At 48.1% G+C, this 26454-nt stretch overlaps 1 protein-coding gene across 3 annotated transcripts in view; it reads left to right on the top strand.

The window, feature by feature from the left end:
* zdhhc2 (zinc finger DHHC-type palmitoyltransferase 2) overlaps positions 1-26454 on the top strand; it is a 188960-nt gene that overhangs the window by 108859 nt on the left and 53647 nt on the right. For all 3 annotated transcript variants that reach the window (XM_038791110.1, XM_038791111.1, XM_038791112.1), the window contains exons 5-6: positions 15149-15218; positions 17335-17367. In XM_038791110.1, the coding sequence (XP_038647038.1) occupies positions 15149-15218; positions 17335-17367 (103 nt within the window). The remainder of the gene's footprint in view (positions 1-15148; positions 15219-17334; positions 17368-26454) is intronic.

Below are 26454 nucleotides of genomic sequence, written 5' to 3'. Positions count from 1 at the left end.
TGGCCAGGCTGGCTGGGGTGCGGGGTGGGCCTGCCAGGGCCGGGCGAGCCTGCCAGGGCCGGGCGAGGCAGCGGGTAGCCGGGATGCCCCACCCACCACCCCCACCCCCACGGGGCTGGGGCAGTGTCCAGTTATGGACTTCCATTGCTGTGGCCTACGAGACAGAAATCCTGCTGCGCACCCCATTGACCACCCATCGTGGTCCCTGGTTTTGCAGAGTGACACCGGCCATATGGATGCCTTTGCACCCAACTCTCCGCCATAATCCTCACCCGGCCGCCACCCACCGGTAGCCCACCCAGGGCAACGCTCACTGTAGCCCCTAAGGGGGAGCCGGGTGGTGGCAACGGAGCATACCACTGGCAAGGGCAGTGCCAATCAACGCTACCCCTGGCAGCAGGGACGGGTGCCAGGGTCCAAGGGCCCCACGGTGCCAGCCACTGACTGTTCTGCCCTGTTCCATTCTGCACCAGGAGCAGGAGAGTCCACAGTGCTGCTGTGTTCCAAATCCTCCTCTGCAGAAATCACCGGCCCCATCACCTCCTCCCTCGGGGTGCCCGATGGCCCCCGGGCTACTCCATGGGATGGGGGAGCATGCGGAACTATCCCCTGTTGCACCCTAGCCCCTTGGTACTGCCAGTGGTGGCCGAGGCCCAGGACAGAGTTGCCACCTCACAGGCAACCATGTGCCAGAGCCACCTGGAAATCGCAGTGGCGCTCCTCAGCATGGCCCAGCCACAGCAGGCCATGGCCTGGAACGTCAACGGCATTGCTCAGGCCCTGGCTGACGTGATACAGAGGGAGGCCCGCTATGGTCTCGACCAGGGTCTGCATGCTCATGGCCATAGAGCACAGGGAGTGGACCATCTCCATCTGGGACTGCGCCGCATCACCCATCAACTGTGCCACCACCTTTTGGGTCAGTGTCACATCAGCATGTAACTGCGCCATTTCCCTCTTGGACTGGGCCACCTCCCTCTGTATCACATCAGCCAGGGCCTGAGCAATGCCGTCGACGTTCCAGGCCATGGCCTGCTGTGGCTGGGCCATGCTCAGGAGCGCCGCTGCGATTTCCAGGTGGCTCTGGCACATGGTTGCCTGTGAGGTGGCAACCCCGTCCTGGGCCTCGGCTAGCACCTGCACAGAATTCCCTCGGCCTTGGACATGCTGATCCATAGCCAAAACCATCGCCCCCCCAATGCCTCCACCGCGGATGCCACCCATGCGGTGAAGGCCTGGATGGCATGCATGGTCGGCTCCACCCCCTGCACCTGCACGGGGTTGGACTCCTCCAACAGTACCTGCAGGTGCTGGATGCTCGCTGACAACACCTCATGCAGTTCATGGCTCTGTGACGCATCTCCACAATCGATGGGACTTTCCATTCAAGAAGCCTGAAACACTCTGAACGGCAACTAGTTCCTGGAGTTGGGGAGGGCCTGGGTTACGGGTAAATGGGATGGGCTTAGTGCCAGGGGCACAGTGTTGCCTAGTCACCCTGGCTGCCCTGAGGAGGTTGTGCAGTTTTATCTGGCACGGCTGTCCGGTCCGGACGGTGTTACGCACGGCACTGAAGGCCTCTGACACCTGCGCCCAGAACAGTGAATGGTAGCGGCTGGCAGCCTCCTTCCTGGGCCGGGGTACAGCTCACCCGCCTCTCCTCCACCACGTCGACGAGGGTCTCCAGCACAGCATGTGTGAAGCGTGGATCCGTGCGTCTTGCGGCCATCATGTTGGCTGGGACGGTGTGTATCGGGTGTGCACGGTGTATATGCTGCTGCAGCTTGTCAGCCTCCTGAGTGTCAATCGCAAAACCGGCGAATCCCACACATTTTCTCATTGGAATCGATTATGTTCTATGTGACGCCGATGCTAGCCCCTTAACAGGAGCTAAATAGGTGCAGGTGCGTCACCAGTTTTACTGTCATGAAAGTCCGCGATTTCTGCGCCGGTACCAACACATTGGGCGGGTTTCTCCAATTGCCGACGCCAAAATCGCATTCGGCGATTGGCTGGAGAATCCCTTTTGATGTCGTAATCGGGGGCAGCGCCTGTTTTCAGATGCTCCGCCCCCTCCAAAGCAGCGTCATCAGTCAGTACGTCACCCGCCATTGGGACGGCCTCAGGACGTCACCTGAAGGCCCTCCCCCGATGCTCCGCCCCTCTTGGGCCGACTTTCCGACGACGTGGATCACTTGCGGTCTGAGATTTTGTCAACCTCGCGTGGCGGCTGTGGACTGTGTCCAGAGCTGCCATATTTAGGGAGAGCCTCTCCGCTGGCCACAGGTCTTCGGCGAGGGCTGGGGGGACTGGTAGGGGGTCCAAGTGACGAGGGGGATTACAGGGGGCACTATCTGCTAGGGCGGGGCTGCGTGCTTGACCCCATGTCGTACGCCGCATCCGCTGCAGGTCGGTGCCGTGTGCAGGCACGGCCACGGACCTCGCAATTCTCTACCGGATCTGCAGGGAAAGCCGGGGACTTTACGTGGCGCGGCTGCTAGCCCCCTACCAGGCAGAGCATCGGTGTGGGGGCAGTGCAACATTTTGGTCGTAATACTAGACACATGCTCCGGGTATAGCCTCAAGATCAGAGAATCCAGCCCGTAGTCTCCTTGACGGAGAATTCACCCTTTAATTCAGCGACGTTCTCAGGTGCCAGGATTTCTCATATGGCTCTCACCTTGTCTACAAGTGAATGCAGGCCCTTTGAATCTACTTTTGTTATTTCATTTGCCATGAAGAAATAATGGAGCAACTCAATATACTGGCTCCGGTCGGCAGCCCCCTGATTGAATGGGTCCAAGTTCCCAATTATAGGTATTTTTCACTCACCGTTCTCGGGTTTTGTTGACACATTCTGACTCTATGTTCATCTTGGAGGTTTTCCCTTTTATCAAACATTTTTTTATTAAGGGGAAATTTAGCGAGGCCAATTCACATAACCCGCACATCTTTGTTTTTGGGTTGTGGGGGTGAGACCCACACAGAAACGGGGAGAATGTGCAAACCACACAGTCAGTGACCTGGGATCAGGATCGAACTAGGGTCCTCAGCGCCGTGAGGGCCACTGTTCCGCCCTTCCTTGGAGATTTTCCTTGCGCCCCTCGAATGCGGCCACTGCAGGTTAGCGATCGATCCGGTTTATACCCGTCGCCAATGTGATGGCTGGAGACAATAGTAATCAAGTGTTTATTGGCAACTGACAAGGGTAACTTATGTACAGGCCCAGGGGGTCTAATATAGATGTTAATACTCTGGCTTCCGGGTTCACTCGAGCAAGAACCCCCACTTCCTGGGACTGGCGCTAATCTCTCATTGGTCGGAGTTGCATGTTTCTGCATGATACGCCCCTAGCCAGTCACATGAACAGCGAGGGCATGCCCTTTAAAGGGGTCATGCTGCCACACATACCTTCTCCAATCTTTCCATATAACTGAATTCCCTCATCCCTGGTATCATCCTTGTAAATCTCTCTGTACCCTCTCTAAGGACGTGACACACGTGGTCCAGGATTACACACACAACTCAAACCAAAGCCAAGCCAGAGATTTGTAAATTTTTGACTAATTCAATGGCCATATTTACAAAGCCATATATCCCATACACTTTCTTTACTGTCTTATTAACTTTTCTTAACACCTTCAGTGACTTGGCAGACCTTTTTCTGGTTGATTTATAAGAACACTAGTCTTCTTCGGAGCCCGTCTCTATGAGAGGCTTTATTGAACTGAGTTTAACATGTCTGCCTTCAGAGGCAGAATCTCATGACTACAGAAATCCAGATGTGTCAATCAGACCAGTTACATTTCAAAACAAGACATTGGGCAGAGTTCTCCATTCCAGCAGCTACGTTCCGACGTCAAAGGAAAATCCGTAGGTGGATCACGACGAACCGCTCAGTGATTCCGGTACCGGTGAGGGGCTAACACCGGCGCTGCGTGAACCTCCTGCGGATCGGACGGAAAATGGCCAGAGAAACGGTGGGTCCTAGGCTGCGCATGCGCAGGACTGATGAGCAGCACCAGTCGCGCCAGAAAACATGGCGCCGGCCGTGCTGAAACCCTAACCCACCCACTTGCTGAGCTGATGTACCTGGGGGCAAACATCAGCTCAGCACCACCCTGATCCCACAGTCTGCCATCTGTCCATCCCCCACCACTCCCCCCAGCTCCAGCAGAAACCTCCCGGCCAATGCAATGAATCGGTGGAGGAACTGAAGGGTAAATGGGAAGAGGAGCTGGGTGAGGAGATTGAGGAGGGGATGTGGGCGGATGCCCTGTAGAGAGTGAATTCCTCCTCTTCCTGTGCGAGGCTTAGCCTCATACAGCTCAAGGTGCTGCATAGGGCCCACATGACTGGGACGAGGATGAGTAGGTTTTTCGAGGGCGAAGACAGGTGTGCTAGGTGCTCGGGGAGGGGGGAAGGAGGGGGGAAGGAGGGAGGGGAGGGGGGGTTTAGTTCAGTGGGAGGGAGAACTGTGTACATGCGTTTGTTGGATGTTGCGGGTGTTATCTCTTTCCTTTTTGTTGTTTGCTTTTTTTTGTCTTTGTAGTTGCTTTTGTAGTTGGGTGGGTGTTGTTCTTGGATTTTTACCATGGTTGTTTTGTTAATATTGTTTAGTTGTTTATATTTTGTGAAAATCTTATTAAAAATTAATTTTTAAAAAAGGAATGCGGTCCATCGGGGCAGAGCACCGTTATTGGGCCGGCTGAAGACCCACCAACGGCCTTGCGACTGCATGCGGCGTGCATCCCGATGGCGCTTGGAGCATCGCAAACAGGCATCGGAAGCCATTCTCCGTCCATTCGCCGATCCCGATTTCGGCATCGGGCTGCAGAGAATTCCACCCATTGTCTTTTCATATTGATCAAAAAATACAAGCATCTCCCTTTTCCGAGCGAACAAAAGACACATTTACATTCACAATCCTTTGTGATCGTGAGTTACCCAAGTTACACACTATGTACTCACTGTTCTCCTGCATTGCCAAATGTTTGGTTTTCTAGTCAGTTACTGCATGAGTATTGCACACAATAGAGCGAAATCTCTGCGTGGGATTCTCCGTTTTAGCGGCAGTGTTGACGCCGTCGTAAACGCTGGAACGTTTTACGACAGCACCATCTTGCCACTAGGAGCAGCGATCCCCCAACCCACAGGGGGACAGCACGGCACTGGAGCACTTCACACAGCTCCAGCTGCCGATAAGTGCCGCAGCATGGCCGGCGCAGGCCCGCGCATGCGCATCACGGTCGGCGTGCATCTGTGCATGTGCGGCCACGGCTGGCACGAGATCGCGCATGGTGGGTGGCCATCTCCGCGCCGGTCCCCACACATGACGGAGCCCTACAGGGGCCGTCGCGGAGGAACATAGGCACCCGCCTCATCCCACCATGACGACCCCCACAGCCAGAACGCCGAGGCTCCGCCGGGTAGGACCACATGCGACTGATGCCGTCGGGACTCGGCGGCCCCTCGAGCGCGGAGAATCGCCCCTCGAATCGTTCAGACACGGATCCTGACCTGCGCCGCCATTTTTGCCGATACTCTGGTGACCCCCCCCCCCCCCAGCAATTCTCCGCCCTTTGTTTGGGAGACTGAGGGCTGGATTCTCCAATTTTGAGGCTATGTCTGGAGCATGTGTCCAATCATACTACCAAAATGTTGGCAGTGCCCCCGCACTGCTGCTCCGCTGGATAGGGGGCTAGCCGCCGCACCACGTAAAGTCCCTGGCTTTACCTGCAGATACGGATGGAGAATTGCCGGGTCCGTGACCACGCATGCACGCGGTGGCGACCTGCGGCGGTTGCGTCGTACAACATGGCACCGGTCGCACGCGGACCCAGCCTGCCAGATAGTGCCCCCTTGTAACCCGCCCTTGCCATCCCTCGATCAACCCCCAGCCCCCGCTGAAGCCCCCCCCCCCCCCCCCCCCCCCCCCCAGCCAGCGGAATGGCTTTCCCGCTCATCCGCAGTCCCCATGCGAGGTTGATGAAACCTCAGACCACAAGTGATCCACGCCGTCGGGAAATCGGCCCATTGGGTGTGAAGCATTGGGTGAGGACCTTCAGGTGACATCCTGAGGCCGTCCCAACGACATGCAGCGTACTCACCAGTGACGTCGTTTTGGAGGGGGCGGAGCATCCAAAAGATGGCGCCACCCCCAATTTTGGCGTCAAAAGGGATTCTCCGGCCAATCACCGAATGTGATTTCGGCGTCGGCCATTGGAGAATCCAGCCCATTGTTCTCCTGCCAGAGGGGAGCACAAATCGCTGAGCAATTCAGTATTCCTGGGCATGCTTATTTACGCATTATGAGGTGTACAAGGGATTCTCCAGGGATTCTTGCTATCAGGCCGCTATCAGGCTACATTTTGAGTAGGCGGACTTATGGCGAAGCCTGGCAGCTGGCCACCCCTCCATACCTCAAAGCAGACCCCAACCGCAGATATTCTGGGTGTCCCCACTTCCCCCAAGGAAGGGGGTGACACGACCCACTCTACCACCACCCCCCAGATCCCCTATTTAGGGAGATATGGAGACCCTCCCAGGGACCCCCTAATAAGGGAGACCTCTTCCATAGAGACCTCCTAACTAAAGGAACAGCCCACACAGACTAACTAGGGAGTCTCTTCCAGGCATCCCCAAAATAGAAAGACTCCCCTCAAGGGCCACAATCTAAAGGAACCCCCCCACAGGGACTCTCTTAATAGGGAAACCCTCCACAGGAACCCCCTTAATAAGGAGATCCCCCCTCCACAGGTGTACCCTAGTTAAAGGGACTCCCCAGAGGGGCCCCTAACTAAAGGAACCACCCAAAGAGACCCAATAACTAGAGAGACCCCCCCAGGGGGACACATTAATGGACTCTCACAGGGTTCCTCTAACTAAAGGAAACCCTCACAGAGAACTCCTAAATAGAGGGACCCACAGACCCCCCGTCCCCTCCCCTCCCCTCCCACTCCCTGAAAGGAGACACCTGTCTGGAAGCTAGAGAGCAGTTCGGATGGGCAGTGAAAAGGCACAGTGGTAACACTTACTAGAGTCACCACGTGTCCATTTGTGGAAAGAGAATAGCTGTGTTCTGTGTTAAACCTCTCAGATCCAGTAGCTGTAAGCCATTCATTCATTTCTGGTAGTGGGCTGCGATTGACAGCTTCCACGACGCAGCTGTGAGCCTTGCTCCATTCGCCTTCTTCATAGATGAGTAAATCTAAATACTGAAACCGCAATGTTTACAAACATCCACCACATCAAAGAGAGTTAAGTGCATTCAGTTTCCAGCTCAGCATTTCAACATCACTCAAGCGTGAAGCGGTGTGATTTGTGGAGGGTTAGGCAGGGTGTGCATTGTGCGGGGTGGGGGTTGCCCTCAGATGGACCTTAGGTGAAACCCCATGAAGGAGTTACCGCCTTGGCCCACCACAAGGTCCACCATATCAGACTCACATTTGGTGAAATTTGTTGTGAATCCTGCCCACGTGATTCCCGGTCCAGAGGACCAGAGAAACATGCAGGGCTGGAGAATACAGTTTTGTGTGTATAAAATATTTATAAAAAAAGAGTAAATTACAAGATGGTTGCAGAAAATGTAAGTGCAATAAAATGCATGAGCTGAAGTTAAATGACCCAGTTTCACAAAAAAATGTTCACATTACAGCTGAACTGGAAGGCTTGAAGGGCAAGATTCCAGCTGAGACTATAGTGGTGCAAACATACCATATGCTGACATCATCAATGAACCAAGCTGTGCAAGACCTGCTAAGTGGATGCAAATTAGCATCCTCCCACTGGTGCACAGGCACAAATACCAATCCCTCTGCCAGCGAGGATCCGGAGCATAGCGGTCAGTTCGCCGCTCAGCACAAACCTCGATTCTGCGCCCAATTGCGATTCCAGATCCCAGCTCCAAGGGACGGAGAATTTAGCCCATAGGCTTTAAATTGTGCACGTCTCTTAATGGTCCATGTGTGTGTTGACATTGGCTGCACATCTGGGTGATGCTCCTTGTTCAGAGAGTTGTTCCAGTGGCACTTGTTGCTTTGGTGACCTGTTGTTCCATTGTAGTTGTTGAGGATCCATGCACTTAATAGAACATAGAACATACAGTGCAGAAGGAGGCCATTCGGCCCATCGCGTTTGCACCAACCCACTTAAGCCCTCACTTCCACCCTATCCCCGTAACCCAATAGCCCCCCCTCAACTTTTTGGTCACTAAGGACAATTTATCATGACCAATTTACATGCCACTGGGCAGAGAGACCTGGGTGTGCTAGTGCATGAGTCGCAAAAAGTTGGTTTACAGGTGCAACAGGTGATCAAGAAGGCAAATTGAATTTTGTCCTTCATTGCTAGAGGGTTGGAGTTTAAGACTAGGGAGGTTATGCTGCAATTGTATAAGGTGTTAGTGAGGCAACACCTGGAGTATTGTGTTCAGTTTTGGTCTCCTTACTTGAGAAAGGACGTACTGGCACTGGAGGGTGTGCAGAGGAGATTCACGAGGTTAATCCCAGAGCTGAAGGGGTTGGATTATGAGGAGAGGTTGAGTAGACTGGGACTGTACTTGTTGGAATTTAGAAGGATGAGGGGGGATCTTATAGAAACATATAAAATTATGAAGGGAATAGATAGGATAGATGCGGGCAGGTTGTTTCTACTGGCGGGTGAAAGCAGAACTAGGGGGCATAGCCTCAAAATAAGGGGAAGTAGATTTAGGACTGAGTTTAGGAGGAACTTCTTCACCCAAAGGGTTGTGAATCTATGGAATTCCTTGCCCAGTGAAGCAGTAGAGGATCCTTCATTAAATATTTTTAAGATAAAGATATATAGTTTTTTGAAGAATAAAGAGATTAAGGGTTATGGTGTTCAGGCCGGAAAGTGGAGCTGAGACCACAAAAGATCAGCCATGATCTCATTGAATGGTGGAGCAGACTCGAGGGGCCAGATGGCCTACTCCTGCTCCTAGTTCTTATGTAATCCACCTAACCTGCATGTCTTTGGACTGTGGGAGGAAACCGGTGCACTTCTGGGATTGATGGTAATTTTGTACTCAGTACAGATGGTGGGATCCCTTCTCCCTGACCGTCCAATTGTGGTGAAGGAGCAACGTCACTAACTGAGTGAATATGGCGAATGGTTGAGCCTGTATATCTGGTTCAGGGTTTTCGACACCCACTTTGAGTTGCCAACTGAGGAATTGTGGGTCTTTCTTCCCTCCTGGTATCTTTGTGTCATCTCTGAAATTTGTTTGTCCTAATCTTGCACAGCTTGGTTCATTGATGACGTCAGTGTATGGTGTGTTTTCACCACTTTAGGCTCAGCTGGAATCTTGCCCTTCAAGCCTTCCAGTTCAGCTGTAATGTGAACATTTTCTTGTGAAACTGGGCCATTTAACTTCAGCTCATGCATTTTCTTGCACTGACATATTCTGCAACGATCTTGTGATTTACTCTTTTTTTATAAATATTTTATACACACAAAACTCATTCAACATTATACAATTTTAATAACAAACAAACCACTATCCCACTCTGTGTGCCCCATTTTATTCTTTTGCAAACCTCCGTGCTTCTTATTGGCTGACGACTACTAAATCTTAGGGAAGGAGATAAAGAGCCTCCACCTAGAATAGAACCCCTCCTCCGACCCCTAATGGTGTACTTAATTTTCTCCAGGTGCAGAAACTCCGACAGATCTCCCACCCATGCCCCGCCCTTGGGGGCTACGGACCCTGACACCCGAGCAAAATCCTCCTCCGGGCTATCAGGGAGGCAAAGGCCAAAATATCAGCCTCTCTCCCCTCTGCACTCCCAGCTCATCCATTACCCCAAATCTCGGACCCACGGGCTCAGAGCTATCCTCACCCCTAGATTGTCTGACATCTTAAAAAATGACTCCCAGAACTTCTCCAATTTCAGACATGTGTGTGTGGTTCTCCAGCCCCCTTGAACACCGTTCGCATCTATCATCCACCTCCAGAAAAACCCTACTCCTGCGTGACCTGGTCATATACGCTCTGTGCATAACATTAAACTGCACCAGACTCAGTCTTGCACATGAGGAGGTAAAGTTTATCCTATGTAAGGTCTCACTCCACACCCCCACTTTTAATGCATCGCTCAGCTCTTCCTTCCACTTCCTTTGTATCTCCTGCAGTGAGGCCTTCGTCCTCCTCATCAATTGCCGATAGATATCCAAAATCCTCCCTTCCCCTATCGCATTCTCAGACACTATCTTGTCCATCGATGAGGGGGATAGCAATCGAGGAAACGTAGCCAGCTCCTTCCGCACAAAGTTCCTAACCTGTAAGTACTTAAAACCGTTTCCTCCCGGGTGCTGGAACTGTCCACCAATTCCTCCAACTTTACAAATATATCTCGTACAAACAAATCCTTAAACCTCTCCACCTCCTCCCTTTCCCAGACCCTGTACATCGAGTCCAAACCCGCTAGGATAATCTGTGGTTCCCACATATTAGCGCCCACAAAAACATCACCTCTAACTTAAAATGTTGCCTAAGCTGGTTTCAGTCTCTTAACGAGGCTACTATCCAATATTGGGCTCGTAGAGTACCTGGTCGGCAAGAGCAGAAAAGGAGCAGAATTCTTAACAAGGGTTTTGCATGCCTAAGACTAATCTTATTTAATCAAGTCATCTTTTAGCTGTCCGAATTCACATGATTCTGCCAGCTACATTACTGCCGTCATGTACCATTCAATGGTCTTGTTTTCACTCTGAACTCTCGTGTTGAATACATAATGTTCATATGTAACATTAAGTTTGGGTTCAAAATGTGCATTCAAGGCATTCAAAATCTCTGCCATCTGTTTTCTTCACTCATCGATTTAGGATGATATATACTTTGTAGCAGTCCCTCCCAGCAGTGTTAGAACTGTGGCTACTCTTATCGGTTCGATCTTGTTAATTAAGTCTGTTGCAATCTCATAATTTTGCCATTGTAAGTGGAAAAACCGCTAGTTTTGCTACATATCACCATCCAATATTACTGGAGATAGGATGGGAAAATTTACTGCAGCAATTTTTTACTCACTCAGTTACTTGCAGTTTTTCTTTTTGTCCTTTATCCAGCAGCTTTCTTTTTTTCAGATTTGACCTTTTCCGTGATCCTGGGTTCTCGGCCTCTTCTCTGTATCACATCCAGAGTTCAAAAATCTATTTAATCTCCATTTATTTACACCGTGTTTCACATATAAAGGCAGCAATCCTCTTCCATGTCTGTTTCTGTGAGACGCTTTATTGGATTGAGCTTATGATGTCTGCTCCAGAGGCAGTCTCTTGGCATATATGACTATGAAAAGAGGCACTCTCTTGGCATACATGACTATGAAAAGAGGCAGACTCTTGGCATACATGACTACCGTTTGCACAAGCAAACCACATACCTGCTTGAAAAAAAACTCAATCCCCAAAAAATCAGCTACCTCACCTTTTGATAGTGATCTACATCATTGAACAAGTTGGGGCAGGGAGCAGCACATTCCCTGCCATCTATTATCATCTTACAAGTGTGAAACCATTAAGTAAGTTCACCCTATTTCTGCCAACAACTAACCCTTTGATATTGTGGTAAAATATTTCAAATTCCTACATTTTTGTAAAATTAAATTCTGTAAAGCAATTTCTAGTCACACCCTTTGAAATTTGTCTTCACCTAATTCAAAGGGCAGCAGGGCAGCATGGTAGCATGGTGGTTAGCATAAATGCTTCACAGCTCCAGGGTCCCAGGTTCGATTCCCGGCTGGGTCACTGTCTGTGCGGAGTCTGCACGTCCTCCCCGTGTGTGCGTGGGTTTCCTCCGGGTGCTCCGGTTTCCTCCCACAGTCCAAAGATGTGCGGGTTAGGTGGATTGGCCATGCTAAATTGCCCGTAGTGTCCTAAAAAGTAAGGTTAAGGGGGCGGTTGTTGGGTTACGGGTATAGGGTGGCTACGTGGGTTTGAGTAGGGTGATCATGGCTCGGCACAACATCGAGGGCCGAAGGGCCTGTTCTGTGCTGTACTGTTCTATGTTCTAAATGATTCTTTAAAAAGTATCAAATTGCAGCAGTTCAAGAAGATAGCTCACCCCGACCTCGAGGGCAATTAGAGATGGACAATAATTATTGGCCTAGCCAGTGACATCCACATCCCATGAATGAATCTAAAAATTAGATGATATATAGAACATAGAACAGTACAGCACAGAACAGGCCCTTCGGCCCTCGATGTTGTGCTGAGCCATGATCACCCTACTCAAAACCCACGTATCTACCCTATACCCGTAACCCAACAACCCCCCCCCCCCCCTTAACCTTACGTTTTAGGACACTACGGGCAATTTAGCATGGCCAATCCACCTAACCCGCACATCTTTGGACTGTGGGAGGAAACCAGAGCACCCGGAGGAAACCCACGCAGACACGGGGAGGACGTGCAGACTCCACACAGACAGCGACCCAGCCGGGAATCGAACCTGGGACCCTGGAGCTGTGAAGCATTTATGCTAACCACCATGCTACCATGCTGCCCATATGAAATCGTATAATTTATATAAAGCTATACGATAACAGAAAATGTGATAAATTTGATCATTGTGACATTACTGTACTCCTTGGGTATGTGGAAAAAGATAAGTTTTTAATTGAATGCAGAGATATAACAATAATGGCCGTATAAAATCACTTCAACAGTTTATTCATATGAAAAGTGTATATTTTATGTCCCAGTTCTTCTACTTGTAAAAGACTGGCTTTCACTTCTTGTGTTATAATTATTTATATTGCTTTGAAATTATTCTGTGAAGCACTAGCTTTTAAATACTTAACATGTTTACATGAAGTTCTGTCGAATGGAATATTTTAATGGAAGAGGTTAAATTATTTTGTCATGTGAGAGTACCTTTAAGAAATGGGTGTTTATAAATGGGTGTGTATATAAATATTATCTGTAGTGAGAGTACCTTTAAGAAATGGGTGTTTACTACTGCAGTGATGTCAGAGAGTGGGTGGAGCTGGGCTGTCTGCCAGCTTTTTACTTTTGTTTTAGGCTATTTGCTGCAGGGTGTGTTTTTGATTTCGTTTTCAGTGTTGGAGCTGAAGTCAGACAGAGCAGGTTTACTGTTGATCTCTCTGCCATGAAAAGACTATCTCTTGATCATTTTGTGAATTCAGAATTATAAATGTTTTCAGTAGTGACTTTAACCAGATGTGCTTCTGTTAAAAGTTATGTTTTTTGTAAGCCTTCTGGATGTGAAAAGGACAGCGTAAGCATTACTTAGTGTTGTACTCTTTGGGAATTGTATTTGAATTAATGGTTGCTAAGATGTTCACTCTATGTTTTAAAAAAGGTTAACTTGAGTTCATAGAATAAACATTGTTTTGCTTTAGAAAATACTTTTCCATTTCTGCTGTACCGCACCTGTAGAGTGGGCCATGTGCTCCCCATACCACAATCTATTAAAAGTTGTGGGTCAGGGTCCATGATACACTTTGGGGTTCTCTAAACCCTGGCCCATAACAATTTATTGGGGAGGCAGAGGCACAGTGGCAATGTCACTGTACTAGTGCTTTGACAAAGAGTCATCGGACTCGAAACGTTAGCTCTTTTTTCTCCCTACAGATGCTGCCAGATTTGCTGAGATTTTCCAGCATTTTCCCTTTCGTCACTGTACTAATTATCCAAGGCTCAAGCTAATGCTCTGGGGAACATGTTGTAAAAACCCTTTTGGATCATCCATGCCCTTAAGGAAATTAAATCTGTCATCCTTTGCCTGGTTGGCCTTCAGGTGATGCCCGACCCATAGCAATGTGGTTTACTCTGAACTGCCATTTGCAATGGCCTAACAAGTCACTCAGTTCAAGGTCAATTAGGGATAGCCAACAAATGCTGGCCTTGCCAGTGACACCCATGTCCTGTGAAAGAATAAAGAAAAAAAGTCTTAGTCCATTTACTTTTTTCATGTAAAAGTTAGCTCTTTTGTTAAAGGAATGGACAAATAAACTATGTACAGTTCTTTGTACAATCTGTAAAAAATATGCTGAACAAAAATCATGTTATAACCTGCCTGCTTACCATTGGCTGGGGACTAATGACAATCCCACAATCCTGTGGGAGTATGAGCTTCCCCAATGAGGAGGGGGGGGGGGGGGGGGGGGGGGGGGGGGGGGGGAGGGAATCATTAGCAGACTCGCTGCATAAATAGAGCTGGCCAGTTTGGAACCAGCAGAGAGAGAGTGGAGTGATCTGCAAGGGAAGTTGCTGCTGTTGTGACTATATATGTTATTGTAAATAAATTTTATTTCTTTGTATCCTGAAGACTCGTGCTGGATTCTTTGTGGCCCTCACAAAACACAAGAAAGCAAGTAATAAGGATGAACTAGGTTCCTGACCTGACATTTTTGCTTTGAAAATCTATTGGCTGCCTTGAACCCTCTGGCCTCAAAATCCCTCTTACTAATTATTTCAGTCTAGCTCCTGGTCATCACTTCCTTCTTGCTCACCACTTCCGGTGCAACATCGAGGGCCGAAGGGCCTGTACTGCGCTGTATCGTTCTATGTTCTATGTTCCCTCCCCAATTTTCCCGCTCCTGCGGCCTCTCCCGCTTGGGCGGCAAGCAGAGGGGCGGGGAGGGAGGCTGCAAACGGAAGGGAGGAAGAGAGCAAGATGATATGTAGCAGCTTATTTTTTAAAAAGGATGGCGCATTTTCAGTAATCAAGCTAAATTAAGAATGGCGGTAGTGCTATTTTAGCAACGTCCCTAATTTACCAGCTATGCTAAAACAGAAAAACTCTATTAGAACGTGCTTTAAACTGGGAATACCTGTATATGTACGATAATGTCCAAAGGTGTGCAGGTTGGGTGGATTGGCCAGGCTAAATTGCCCCTTAGTGTCCAAAGATGTGCAAGTTAACCAGGGATGCGGGGATGGGATATGGGTGTGTGCCTAGTGAGGTGATCTTTCGGAGGATTGGTGCAGACTCGATGGGCCAAATGGCCTTCACCTGCACTGTACGGATTCTATCGAAAAGCAACAGACTGTCCAATTTAAAGGCCCTGCTTCAAAAAGACAATGACGCTAAGTAAAGGCTTTATCATGTTTTTACAAAAATCCAGATTTCCGTTGCATATCCTTATATATAGCATTGTTTCCAAAGCAATTAGATACTGCGACAGATGTCAACTTGGGAAGCCAGATCGCTGTCATCACTGCTCTGTCTGTGACAAGTAAGCATTTATATACGTTTTATAACATTTCTAACAGTTTAGTTTTACCTTGACTCTCTTGTCTGTGATGCATGATAAATTTTATTGTATGTATTTATATTTTTGCTTTTAAGGCAACACTGAGTGAGCAATTCTACTACCATGAAATATCATTCAACATTTTTTTTAGACTGAATACCAGAGCAACCCCGTATTAGAAAAGTTTTCACATTTGTATGGCTCACTCTTATTCACTTTTTTGTGTCTTTCCCCAGTTACTTTGCAAGTTTACATTTGCACTGCTGTTAGCTAACTTTACAGCAGCTATGCTACAACGTGAGAGAAAGAGCATTTGTTTTACAGCGTTGCAATGCATGGACGTGGTTATTAAATAGTCAGCTGTCAGGAAGAGTCCATTATACTAAAGAAGGTACTTAAAAATGACAAAATTGGGTGGACATTTAATTGTCTGAATAAAATTATCATTACACTGCTGTACGTTGGTACAGAAAGCAAGTATATGTCTCTTATCCCCACCACTCCAGCAGACTGGGAGATGGGGTGTGGAGAGGTGTAAAATCAGATGGGTTGGTGGGGGGGTTGCTGTGTTTGTCATCTACCCACCTCCACTGGCATTTTACCAGTGGCTAAGTAGCGGCGGGCATCTCATCCGCCAAACTTGGGACAATTGAAACCTTAAGTGGACTATTAACATGGTGTCTTCGCACCTCAAGCGGCAGGAAGGCTCCCACATCATGTGGTGTTGTGGTGCACCTTGGCGGCCTGAATACGGGCTTGGGTGGGATTCCTCTTGTTCAGACACTCCGTGTCCATCGGAGGATCCCCCAGTGAGTAGGGGTGGGGTCGACTCAACTGAAGAAATCCCCATGGACTCTTTCCCCCTCCCCTCACCTGATTGCCCCAAGCAAGCCTGTCCCATTCTTCTAAACTCTGGGCTTCCAACAGTGCTCCTGGTCCAGTGCCTACAGCAGTCCCAGAAGTAGGCACCGCTGCTGGAACTAATCTGTCATCTTCAATACTGGGGTAGTGGGGGGCACACTTCATGACTGCAGGTAACTAATTGCCTAAACCCTATAGAGTCTAAGCTTCCAATTCCGACAGAAGCAGGCTCTCCCCAGGCTTTCCAAACGGTGGGCAGGACCACTGCCCCAAGTTAAATCACTAGCATTTGAATAGCAACTTGAATGATCCTGGGATATCCCAAAGTGTCTTGCAACCAGTGAAGTATTTTTGAACAATCCTCACTATGTGGGAAAAGCTGTAGCCAATTTGTACACAGCAAGGTTGTGCAGAATGGGATGAGGCGATGACCAGATAATCTGATTTAGTGATTTTGATTGAGGAATAAATATTTACCAGGACATTGATAAGTACTCCACAGCCCTTCTTTGAATAGTGCTGTGTGACCTTCATCTTTCTTGGGGACATAGTTCATTTTAACCATTATCTTGAATAAAGGACTAACCGGCAGGATACGCCGAAAGGCACTTCCAGTTACAGTAATATAGCTTTTAATGTTTCAAAAGGAAGTCTTAAAGTTACTGATTAGAAGGTACAAGGATTATCTGTGCCAGCTGTTGATTCAAATCAGTACATGAATGTCCTTTTGGATGCCAAATTCAGCCAAGACACAGTTATTCCGGGATATGCTTAGAAAGGACAAGAGAACAGGTTTGTCTTTTCTCATCTTGTTTCAATGACAGAGAAGTTTCAATGTTGTCTGTCCTTTGGCACATAAGATATGTGATCATTGCTTCATGTTAATAATCCAAAGTCCTGGGCATGCAGTGGGTGGGTGAAATTCCACTGGTACATGTGCATGAGCCATGACTATTTGATTTACGTTAGTCAGCACATAACTGTTTGTTTATCATTGGGATAAACTGATCTGTGGCATTTATAATGAATATTTTACTTCCATCCGACCTCTGAAACACTTCAGTTTGTACAAGCTTTAACATAGCTGTTAGCATTCACACAGTGGGCTCATTTTCTGATATGCACTGTAAATATGTGAGGATCCCTGCTGGTAGTACCAAGTCTGACAATGATGGACAATATTTTAATATTGATTTTAATATTTTATAATGACCCAATGATTTTCTGTTTTCAATAGGTGCATTTTGAAGATGGACCATCACTGTCCTTGGTATGTATAAACTTTCATATCTTGCTTTGAGTCAACATCATACTGGCTTCTTCAACAAATGGCATAGCTCCAAAATAATGCCGCAATTTCTCAGAATTTTGACATTTACTAATTGTAGACTGGGACATTTGTAAATGGTTTCCTCTCCTCAGGGACTGTCCCCATCCCTTTCAAAACTTATCACCCACCGCCTTAGTAAAAACTTATTGGCCCTCTAACCTTTAAAACTGCTGCCCTGTCTCCAACCTTGAAAGTTCTTGAACGTGTGCTGCCTCCCAAAACGATGCCTATCTTTCCATTTGAATCTCTCTAATCAACATTCCGTCCCTGCCACAACAGAGGAGCATCCCCCATCAAGGTCACAGATGTTACTCTCTGTCACTGTAACACAAGACATTATCACTCATACTTCTCAACTGTCCTGGAGCCTTTGACATGGTTAATCATGCCACCTCCTCCAAAGGCTCTCCTCCATTGGCCAGATCAGTGGAATTGCCCTAGCCTGGCTCCTGTCTTACCTGTCCAGTCATGGGGAAAGAACTTCAAAGACTTCTTTACCCATCCTCTACTTTTACCTCTGGAGTTTCACAAGGATTTATCCTTGCCCCCCTCAGCCTTTTCATCTATATGCTGTCCTTCAGTGACATAATCTGAAGGCATGATATCAAGTTCCATATGTGTTGTTGAGTAACATAAGCCGCTACTTCATGTAGGCATTGTTGAAGATTACTCCAGACCTTGAGGTAAGTTGAACGTATTTATTGAGCGATTAACAAAGCTCCTAAATGAGTTCAACACTCTACTAATCTGACTCTAGTAACACAGTATACTCTACTAATTATATGAACTTGCTCTAGACCACATGCTATGGTGTGGCTGTGCTGCTAACCACACACGTCTTGCTCTCTAGGTTTCTGCCGGTGGAAGGGGCAGGACCTGTGTGCCTTGTCCTTTTTATAGTGGTCGTGTGGTGCCCTCTTGTGGTGATGCCACCGCTGGGTGTTCTGATTACCCATTGGTTGTGTCTTGTTCTGATAACCCATTGGTTACATGTCTGCATATCATTACATCATATACACTGATGACATTCAACTCCATTACACCACAACCTCTCTCAATACCTCCACAAGCAGACTGCTTGTCCAATATCCAGTCCCAGATGAACAACAATTTGCTCTAATGGAAATAGAGGGATACGGACCCCGGAAGTGCAGAAGATTTTAGTTTAGATGGGCAGTATGGTCGGCGCAGGCTTGGAGGGCCGAAGGGCCTGTTCCTGTGCTGTACTTTTCTTTGTTCTTTTTGTTCTTTGTTCGAATTAAAAACTAGGAGGACCAAAGCCATTAGGCAGAATTTTTATTGAATGGGCCTGCTTGCAGTGACGGGACTGGGGGTTGGCAGTGGGGCGGGTACATAAGTTGTATAACAGTGCTTCCTCGCAGATCATGAATTCTTCTGAGAGTACCATGGTCTTCTGTACTGGCTCCTGTGTCTCCTATGGGACTGCAAAAATACTTTAATAATTATCATGTGGCAGTGTGATATGCAATTCTAGCACTCGGTATCTAGGATATCCCTAAATATCCATCACCAATGGCCATGCTAGTGGATTGGGAACTTAGTAGTTCATGGAACAGGCTTTGCTGTGAGTTTTTAAACTCCGAGTTCGCATTCAGATTTCCTGAGCAGTCAGAAAGTGAGGGTATGATGATGGCCTCTACCTGCCAATTAATGGATCTCTTTGCAGGGACCCTGGATAGAGCAGGCGTAAGAATGGATGTATAATGTGGGAAGACTCACCACCCTTTTTTCTGATGTTTTTTTCCTGGAGGTCATACTGCCGGCTATGAGTACCTATTGTTCCCTGTGAATGGGAGGAAGAGGCCATCCTCTCAGACACATCAGACATGGCTCAGAGTAGCTGAAGAAGTGAGCAGATAGACTGTGGTCCCTCGCAGCTGAAATCAGTGCTGCAAGAGGTCAATGATCTCCTAAGAGCAGGAAAGGTGAGGGGCATCTCACATTCGAGGGTCAACTCCCATACTCTGAATTCACCAACCTGGACAACACTCTTTGGAGTAACACATCTTGCTGCTTCACCTATTCCTCTCTCTTGAGATACCACCTCATTTTCAAATCTGATAAATCAACACGGTCATTCACCCACATCTTGTTGCCATATCACACCCACCCCTCACAGTCACATTCACAAATGTTTTCATTCCATTTTCTTCACAATTCACATCTGACACTTAGAACTCTGCTTTCACTCCTTGCAAAAGAGAGTGCAGAACACCAGGGAGAGATAGAGATCCAGAGGGTGGCCCTGCACTCTGACCATTGTGGAGGAGGTCTTGGAGATTAGCATGGCCATTGGTGATGGGTAGTTAGGGGGCTTCCAAATTATAGTGGCGGAATTATATATCACGTTGACACATGACACACAACAATCACAAATATCATATTGTAGTCTTATAGGAGACACAAAAGCTGGTACAAGAAGAAACCCATTGGGTCCTCAGAGGAAATAAAAGTAATTACTGCAGATACTAGGATCTGAAACAAAAACAGAAAATACTAGATAATCTCAGCAGGTCTGACAGCATCTGTGCAGAGAAAATGGAGCTAACATTTCGAGTCTGGATGACTCTTTGTCAAAGCCCTCAGAGGAAATCCCGTAACAGCCTCCCCGAACAGGCGCCGGAATGTGGCGACTAGGGGCTTTTCACAGTAACTTCATTTGAAGCCTACTCGACAATAAGTGATTTTCATTTTCATTTTCATTTCAAATCATGTCCTCTGAGGAAGCACCGTCACACAATTTGTGCATCCTCAACTCCATTGTTGCCTCTTGCCTATCAAATGACCATCAGCCTTGAAGAGATCTTATAACCAGAGTGACTGAGAAACAAAGGGAAATGAATGAGATGGAAGGATTATTGACTGTGGCAATGATTTGTGTTTGAAGTTGGGCATCAGGTTCTGCATTGGTGTGCTAATGCAGAGTGCACGTACACACACCATGGTGAAGCATCCAAGAGAATTAGCTAGGTTATCATATGTAGTGCCGCACATTACAAATGTGCAGGAACTGTTGTTGGAGATCAGGACAGCAGTGGAGAGTACCTTGTTAGAGAGTGCAAGGCCCTTCAAGTTCTGCTCAACTGGAACAGATGGCTAAACCTGGGAGGGTCATCCATGAAAAGAAACATTTTGGACTAGCAAAACAAAATGTGTGAGGCCCTGTCAGCATTTTGGGTGAGGTTGAAGGAGTCTGTCTCTAGCATGAGTTTCATGATGTTTCAGGTGTTTGTGCTGATGTCCAACCCCCTGGAAAGAATAGCGACAAGTATGGAGCATCAGACACAGTAAGCAACTGAGTACATGCTGACTCTGATCAATGGGCTGCACCCTCAGTCTGTCACCTTAAATAAGATGGAGGAAAGCCTCGCCATGACCATTCAGCACCTTACTGAAATGCAGCCAAGTGCAGTTGGACATGAGAAGAAAGATGGTGAAAGGCACCTGAAAGTCAGGGTAACGCACTTCCAATTTTCATCTTTTGCACCAAACCCCCTTGAGTCAGAGCCCCATTGCTGTCTCCACCTCATAACTGAGTCTGTCCTGCACAAATACAAGCAATCTTTTACAGGGCCTTTATTCTAAATAAAGAGCCTAACCAAGAGCATCTGAGCAGTCAGAGCAGGGAATTACAAGCTTGACTCTAGCTCTGCTGAAATCACAAGAGTAGCACCACATTTAATTCATAGAACATTGAAGAGGGAAGATATTTTAGTTCCACCAGGGGATTCACTTGAGTGTTTATAACAATGTAGCTGTGCTATGATTTTGAAAATGTTAAACAAGCATAAATTTCATTTCAATCCTCCATTATCCAGTCAACTCCATTGTTGCCTCTTGCCTATCAAATGACCATCAGCCTCAAAGAGATGTTGTAACCAGAGTAACTGAGAAGCAAAGGGAAATGAATGAGATGGAAGGATTATTAACTGTGGCAATGATTTGTGTTTGAAGGTGGGCAACAGGTTCTGCATTGGTGTGCCATAATGCTTCATTATAGAATCCTTACAGTGCAGAAAGAGGCCATTCAACCCATTGAGTCTGCCCGACCCTCTGAAGGAGCACTCTTCCCAGGCCCACTCCCCCACCACATCCCTGTAACCCCATCTAACCTGCACATTCCTGGACAGTAAGAGGTAATTTTATCATGGCCAGTTCACCTGACCTACATATATTTGGACTGTGGGAAGAAACCAGAGCACCTGGAGGAAACTCACATAGACACAGGAAGAATGTGCAAACTCCTGGCACTGTGAGGCAGCAATGCTAACCACTGTGTCACTGCTGCCCTGTGCTCAGGTTGTCTGAACCACACACGTTTGAGTCTGTTGTGGGCATCTCTGGCAAGTAGGTGAGCTGCTTCAAAGACCCTGGGCACATCATCTTCACCTTCTTCTTCATCTGCTCCCCCTCCCCTCTTGCTCCTGCTGCAAGGATGCAGAGAAGTCATCATCCTCCTCCTGCAGTTCCAATTCTCTCCGCAGTGTTATATTGTGCAAGGCAGAGCAGGCTTCTATCATTCGTGGCACCCTTGTTGGTGCATACCAAGGGCGGTCCCAAATCTGTCCAGGCACCTGAAATGCATCGTCAGAAACCCAGTGGCTTGCTCCATGACCACTCTTGTGCTCATATGGCTCTGGTTCTACATCTCCTCTGCATCAGCGATAGGGCTTCTCCTTCCTATTATCAGCCATGTCCTTAGAGGATAACTCTTTTCTTCCAAGGAGCCATGTGCTGCCTTATTTTGGAGGTAGAAAACCTGCAGGAGATGTGACTGGTGAAAATGAAGGCATCAGGCAGCTTCCAGAATGTCTTGCACAGAGATGTGGGAAAGCCATAACCAGAACAAAGTCACATACTCACTGAACATTAATGGGGTGAAATCCCTTCCAACTTATAAATATTGCTGGTTGATCAAAGGACACTTGATGGCCACATATGTGTAAGCTGTGATTCCCTGTATCAATGGAAATCCAGCCATTGCACCAAGTCTGAAATTGCTGACGTCTCTTTCTGATCGACTTGGTCAATAGCAAAGTAGACCTAATTTGCCGCCCAATTACCTGGTCGAGACATTTGAACGCAGCAGACTGTAAATGTCACCAGCTGATCCCTGGAAGGAGTTGGAGGTGAAGAAATTCAGAGCTGTGGGTAACCTTGGCAACCACTGGCAATGTGTGCCCACCAAGAAGCTCTTGTTTCAGGAGGCTACAGAAGTCAGCAATGAGCTGGCTCAGCCTCCTGGGGCATTGTTGCTCAGTGATGCCAAGAAACCTGATCCTCTGCCTGTATTCCCCCTTTGGGCTGGAGCTCTGTGGGTATTCTCTCTTTCCTGTGGCGCAGCATATGGCTGAAGAAGAGGCAGCTGCTCATAGCAGCTCTTGCTGCTCCTGGTGCTGTTGATGTTTCTGGTGCTCCTCTGCTTTCTCCTCAAGATGGACCAAGATGCTGCAGTGAAAGCTGACAGCAAGGAGGGTCAGATCAAGGTGAGTAAAGTCCAATAGCAGAAATGACTTCCAAAATGCTGTATATCGCCTCTAAAATAGTCGAAGCACACTCTCAGAACAAGTCCTGTGAGCAAATGTCCATTTCTCTATCCATCCACAACTTTGCAAATTACAATTCCACCCATTGTCTTTGCCCTAAATCCACATATTCCATTCTTTCTCCACCAATTCTACCTCCCTCACTCATCACTGTTTCAGGCTGAAGTAGATTGATGACAAACTCAATTTAATGTTTGAACCCTGAGTTGAACTTCTAATCTCATGTGCGTGATCTAACAGGAATGGTTCTAAGTGCCATTTCAGGCGGGTTTGGCTGGGAGTTTCTCCCCGGCTCTGTTGGCAGTTCCCCACCGCTATCTAACCACACTTAGTCATCTTTTTGGGCCCTGGAAAGTTTCTCTCCGGGCTAGCCCACGCTTGTAATTTGTTTTATCACTGAGGAGCAGAGTTCACTGGCCAGTCCAGATCCTCAGAGATCGGGCCACCATTTTGAAAGGGTACCCCGATCTCTAAGTGAGTTTGAGGGTCCCTCATACCCCCCAACCATGGGCAATGTCACCCCCACACACATGGGAATTATCCCACATGCCCTCACAATTGAGGACACCCCACTAAGGCCCTTTTCAGGCCTTCCCATGCCCCCTTTTGCACCCCTTTCCAGGACCGACCCCCATCATCTTTCCTCCCCCCCCCCCCCCCCGCCCATTATGAGCGGGACCCATATCATGTTGCCTTGAGAGATCTGGGCCGGGATTCTCCCCTACCCTGCGGGGCGGAGGGGGTCCCGGCGTAGCGGAGTGGCGCCAACCACTCTGGCGTCGGGCCTCCCCAAAGGTGCGGAATTCTCTGCACCTTTAGGGGCTAGGCCCACGCTGGAGTGGATTCCGCCACGCCGACTGCCGCCAAAACCGGCGTCAACGGCCTTTGGCGCCCGCCTACTGGCGCAGTAGGGGGGTCTCTTCCGCCTCCGCCATGGTGGAGGCCGTGGTGGCGGCCGAAGAAAAAGAGTGCCCCCACGGCACTGGTCCGCCCGCCGATCGGTGGGCCCCGATCACGGGCCAGGCCTCCGTGGGGGCACCCCCCGGGGTCCGATCGGGCCGTGCCCGACCAGGACCCCGGGGGTCCGCTCGCGCCGCCAATCCCGCCGGCACCAGAGGTGCTCAAATTCCCGCCGGCGAGAGAGGCCTGTCAGTGGCGGGACTTCGGCCCATCGCGGGCCGGAGAATCGCCGCGGGGGGCAAGCCGATTGGCGGGGCGTGATTCCCGCTCCCGCCGATTCCCGGGTGGCGGAGAATTCCAGCCACGGCAGGGGCGGGATTTACGCCGGCCCCAGGCGATTCCCCGACCCTACGGGGGTGTGTTGTTCCTCGTGTCTTAATAAAGCTCGTAGTCTCAAAGGTGGAGAAGATGCTTTATTGGGAATTTGTTCTGTCTTCAGAGCTTAACTTATGGCTACCTCAAATGCTGCCTGCCTGTCCTGTGTCCTGCTCCCAGTTCTGCCTTCCGTGAAGTGTGTGCTCACTTCCTGTCCCTGTGATTTTATAGCTCTCCCGTGCTCCCTCTAGTGCTTGCTCAGTTGTATTGCATCTACTCAGATCTACAATCACCACATCCCCCCTTTTCTCTTTACATATTTTCTGTACATCGTTAAAGAAAATTGTACAAAACAGTTACTTATGATATGTGTATCTATACAAGTGATGGTGCTATTGCATATTTTACAACGCCAATTTATATTTATGAGTCCAATCTTAATAAAAACATTTATGAGTCCAAACCTGATGAATTTGTTCACTGAGTTTTTTCTTTTGTTGTTGTTGACGTGGTGAATGTTGTCGGTGTTCTTGTTATTTTAAGTAAACAATGCGTCATCCCGAGGTGTTTGCATGGTCGAACCACTGATGTTGACTGACATGGACTTTTTTCTGTGCTTGTGGTATCGATTTATTATGTCATCTGCCTTGAAAGCTGGTTTATTATGTCATCTGCCTTGAAAGCTGGTGTGCTTGCTTGTTCTGGAGCAGATGTGAGTTTGTGCGATTCATTGTCATCCCATGGCATGTTTGTAGTCTTGTCATTGCTTTGCTGTGTGCTGTGGCATTGTCCTTCATGTGCAGAGTTGTACCATTTTGTACAAGTCGTTGTTTCATTGCTGTTGTTTCTGTCGTTCCTGTCTTTGGTGTTTTCGTTGCCGTTCTTGTTGCTGTTTTTGTCGTTTCTGTCTTTGTTGTTGTCGCTATCTTTGTTATGCTTCTTGTTGGTTTTGTTGTTCTTCTTGTAGTTTTTGTCGTTGTGCTTGTAGTTTTTGTTGGTGCTGTTGTTCTTGTTTCTGCAGTGCTTCTTGCGATTTTTGTTGTTCTTGTCGCGCTTCATGTTGCTTTTGTTCTTGCTGTTGTTCTCGTTTCTGCTGTGCTTCTTTTGGCTTTTTTTTTCTTGTTATGCTCAGTGAGTGTCCCGTGTGGATAAATTGAGTCATTGTCACAGTTATTGGTGCGAGTGTCCTTTGTGGAATCTGTTACCTTGAACGTTTCGTCTCGAGAATGGTGAGAATGATCTGATGTTGCATTGATGCTGGTGACATCAGTCATTTGTGGTGGATTTGATTCCTCATCTTTGCTTTCTTGGTGCTCCTCTTCTGGAGTCAAAATCTTCACGATTTCATTTGACGCGGTCTCTCTGGACTCTTGGTGCTCCTCTTCCGGAGTCAAAATCTTCATGATTTCAATTGACGTGGTCTCTCTGGACTCTTGGTGCTCCTCTTCCGGAGTCAAAATCTTCATGATTTCAATTGACGTGGTCTCTCTGGACTCTTGGTGCTCCTCTTCCGGAGTCAAAATCTTCATGGTTTCTGTTGATGTGGTCTCACTGGACTCTTGGTGCTCCTCTTCTGGAGTCAAAATCTGCATGGTTTCTATTGGTGTGGTCTCACTGGATTCTTGGTGCTCCTCTTCTGGAGTCAAAATCTTCATGATTTCAATTGACGTGGTCTCTCTGGACTCTTGGCGCTCCTCTTCTGGAGTCAAAATCTTCATGGTTTCTGTTGATGTGGTCTCACTGGACTCTTGGTGCTCCTCTTCTGGAGTCAAAATCTGCATGGTTTCTATTGGCGTTGTCTCTCTGGACTCTTGGGTGGCCCGACAGCTGAGAACTGTCAGTCTTGCTGTGATCCTGTACGTCGAGTGTGATCACCTTATCACTGTTTTCGCATGCAGTGGGTAGATGTACATTGTCTTCTTCTTGTTTATATGAGCTTGGTAGACTTTCATAGTCTGCTTGCGGTTGCTCTGATACGGCGGGTTGACCTTCATGGTCTTGTTCATGCATGGTGTTCGCCAGGGAGTGTTTGCTTGCTTCCCTTTTGGAGTCTTTCATCACTCTCACTGGGGAGCCTGTCATCACTCTCTCTGTGGAGTCTTTCTGTGCTCTCTGTGTGGCGTCGTCTTTGTCTTGGGTATTGCTGTCATCCAATGTATCGACGATCTGCCATGGCACCATGGTG

This window comes from Scyliorhinus canicula, chromosome 3, assembly GCF_902713615.1.
Source record: "Scyliorhinus canicula chromosome 3, sScyCan1.1, whole genome shotgun sequence".
NCBI lineage: Eukaryota > Metazoa > Chordata > Chondrichthyes > Carcharhiniformes > Scyliorhinidae > Scyliorhinus > Scyliorhinus canicula.
Note: the sequence above shows the minus strand (reverse complement) of the source record. Positions and strands in the feature narration are given on the sequence as shown.